Source organism: Acanthisitta chloris, unplaced genomic scaffold (assembly GCF_000695815.1).
Source record: "Acanthisitta chloris isolate BGI_N310 unplaced genomic scaffold, ASM69581v1 scaffold17212, whole genome shotgun sequence".
Lineage (NCBI taxonomy): Eukaryota > Metazoa > Chordata > Aves > Passeriformes > Acanthisittidae > Acanthisitta > Acanthisitta chloris.
The window spans coordinates 12,066-14,924 of record NW_008660082.1 but is presented as its reverse complement, the minus strand read 5'-3'; the positions used below and the strand labels follow the sequence as shown (position 1 = coordinate 14,924).

Below are 2,859 nucleotides of genomic sequence, written 5' to 3'. Positions count from 1 at the left end.
CATTCCTGGTGATTTCCAGCTTGATGGTGTCGGCATGGCAGCGGGAGGTCTGCACCAGAATTTTCACCTGGAAAGCAATACACAAATGACTTTATTTCTGATTGTGCTATTCCCTTTGCCTCCCCTCAGATTAAATACTCACTGTGATGTGATCAAAAAGGCTTAATGTAACTGATTCTCCAGTGGTGGTGGTGGAAGTGATTTTATTCTGAGAGCGATGAAGTGTTCCAGGTTTCCACTCACAGCTCCCACTCCCTTGGCAAGAGAGGACCAAGCCCTCTTTGTTCTTCATGTATGCAGCACCTTTGATTCCGTATCTACAAAGAACGCATGGAATTGTCAGAAGCTGTTGTAACAATTTTCACCCTTATCAGTTCTCTTCATTTTGAAACCCACGGGCTGCTGGGATTATGGAAAAGCAACAGGAAGGGACAAGGACTGTACCCTGATAGTCCTACTGCAGGGAGACTGGTGTGTGTTGTCAAAGAAACCCAGAGAGAACACAGAAACAACGTGGGGATAGTGACTGAGTGTTCTGAGAGCAGTGAAGCAAAAGTAAAATAGTGATTCATTATCTTATGTATTGGGTGGAGCCTGGAATGGCTCAATGATGGAAGAGCAGCTTTACAGGTTATTCCAGACAGGACAGTGAAGAGACAGTTCTCCATTAAAGAAAAGTTACTGGAGACCAGCAGCATGTTTGCCCTGGTTCTCTCTGAGGAAGCTCTTCCTGACTGGGGAAGTGCTGGCTCTTCAGCCACACCGCCAAGCCAAGCCCTGCACTGAGTGTTTTGGAAGCTCGTTCCAAGGCGTGATGGACTGGCCTGGGCACGAAGACGAGCACCCCGTTGGTGCGGATGGAGTAAATGACGCCGTCGGCCACGCAGCGCTCGTCCGTCTCGGCGCTCTTGTCCCTGAAGTACATGCACTGGAAGAGCTCAGTCGACTGTTTCTGTGCACGCTGGGCTGCCTGCAAGCACCCCCAGAGAGAGAGAAGACAGAAACCTACATAAATGTTCACAGAATCACACAATCTTGGGAATTGGAAGGGCCCCTCACAGGACACCCCAACAATGCACCCTGTGCCTCAGAGCATTGGCCAAACACTCCTGCAGCTCTGTCAGCCCTGGGGCTGTGACCTCTGCCCTGGGGAGCTGTTCAGTGCCCAAACACCTCTGGGAGAAGAACCTTGTCCTAATGTCCAACCTAAACCTGTTCCAGTGCCCAAACACCTCTGGGGGAAGAATCTTTTCCTAGTATCTAAACTAACCCTCCCCTGACAGAACTTCAGGCCATGCTCTCAGGTCCTGTCACTGGTCACAGACAGCAGAGATCAGTGCTGCTCCTCTGCTGCTTCTCAGGAAGAAGTTGTAATATTTCAACAAATGTGTTTGGCCTTCATTTCTACAACTTCTTTTTCCCAGTATTTACTCCCTTACCCATCCCCTAGAGAAATGACATCTAAAATGAAATCCTCCATGTAGCCCAGGTGAAGGATGAAGTCACCTTCATTACCATTCTCAGAAGAAAACTGATATTTAAGTAAAACCCCTAAAGCATTACAAATAAACCCAAAGTGATGCTGTGTCATTGTCAGGAGCAGAATCCCATTCCATAGGGCAGCACATAGACTCACAAAACCACCCTTACCCTGTTCCTGTTGTTAATGTGTCTGCACAGCTCCTCGAGATCCTTGTTGCTGATGACATTATCCTGAACATCCCCTGCAGTTCCCTTCACGGTCGCTGCCATCAGGAGCCTGTGGACAATGATATCTGCGTATCTCCGAATGGGAGAGGTGAAGTGAGTGTATCTCTCCAGGGCAAGGCCTGCCAGGAAAAGGCAGCAGTGATGAGCAATCAAAGCAATCACCTGCCTTCCCCCAGAGAGTTCAGCAACAACGGGAATGGCACACGAATGAGCAGTACCATAATGATGGAACTCCTCCTCGGGACAAGAGCCAGTGGAGAAGTACAAGGCGTTGGACATGGCGTGAGTGGCCATGGAGCGCAGCAGCTTGTTCACAATTGGATCCAGAGGGTCATTTGCTTTGTCCAGAGACTCAGCCAGTGCTTTGTTAGACCTGGAAAAAAGTGTTGATGCTGAAGGGAATGGCACTACCCCTGGTCATAACAGCTTATCGTTAGCAGCAGCTCATGGTTCCAGCAGCACGCAAAAGCATGCGGCAATAGTAGTTATGGATACAACATGGTGAGCAGAACAGCACCAGAACTCTGAGCGCAGTTTAGTAACAGCTCCAGTGTGCTCTGGTCCCCCCACAGTGCATCCAACCCATGACCCCTGTGAGCTCTGACCCTTCAGCCCCTGAGCTTTGTAGCCTTTGCCCTCTCAGCTGTTGACCTATGCCCCTTGAAACTGTCTACCTGTGACATTCGTCCTCTGACCCTTGACCCTCCCATTTTTACTTTGACCTTTGACTTTTAACCTCTTCCCCCATGACCTTTGCCATCTGACAGCCGTGTCCTTTTGCCCTGTGAACCACTGACCCTTGGAACCAATGACCTTTTGCCATGTGACCTCTGAAAACTTGATCTTTTATCTCTAACCTTTGAGCCTTGACCTTTTCTACCCAAGACCTTTGACCTCTGAGCCTTGGCTTTTGGCTTATTACCTTTTACCCCATGACCTTTAAACTTTTACCTGACCTTAAAACTCCCTGTGAACTTTGACCTGACACCCATGGCCTTTGACCTTTCTGCCCCTGACTTATGACCCCGTGATCCTGCCCTCTGCCCCCAGGGTCAGCAGGTGAGGCCCGGCCTGGCGGGACACAGTACCGAGTGTCCATGGCGAAGCCCTTGGCGGCGGCGCATTCCCGGAGCTCGGAGAAGAACTCCT

The 2,859-nt window shown here is 49.9% G+C and overlaps 1 protein-coding gene across 1 annotated transcript in view; it reads right to left on the bottom strand.

Moving 5' to 3' along the window:
- Nucleotides 1-2,859, bottom strand: part of DIS3L (DIS3 like exosome 3'-5' exoribonuclease) — a 12,921-nt gene that overhangs the window by 234 nt on the left and 9,828 nt on the right. Inside the window, 7 exon segments of the mRNA XM_009069691.1 lie at nt 1; nt 3-67; nt 143-317; nt 825-970; nt 1,651-1,829; nt 1,929-2,083; nt 2,799-2,857. The exon segment at nt 1 is cut by the window's left edge and continues 234 nt beyond it. Of these exon segments, the coding sequence (XP_009067939.1) occupies nt 1; nt 3-67; nt 143-317; nt 825-970; nt 1,651-1,829; nt 1,929-2,083; nt 2,799-2,857 (780 nt within the window).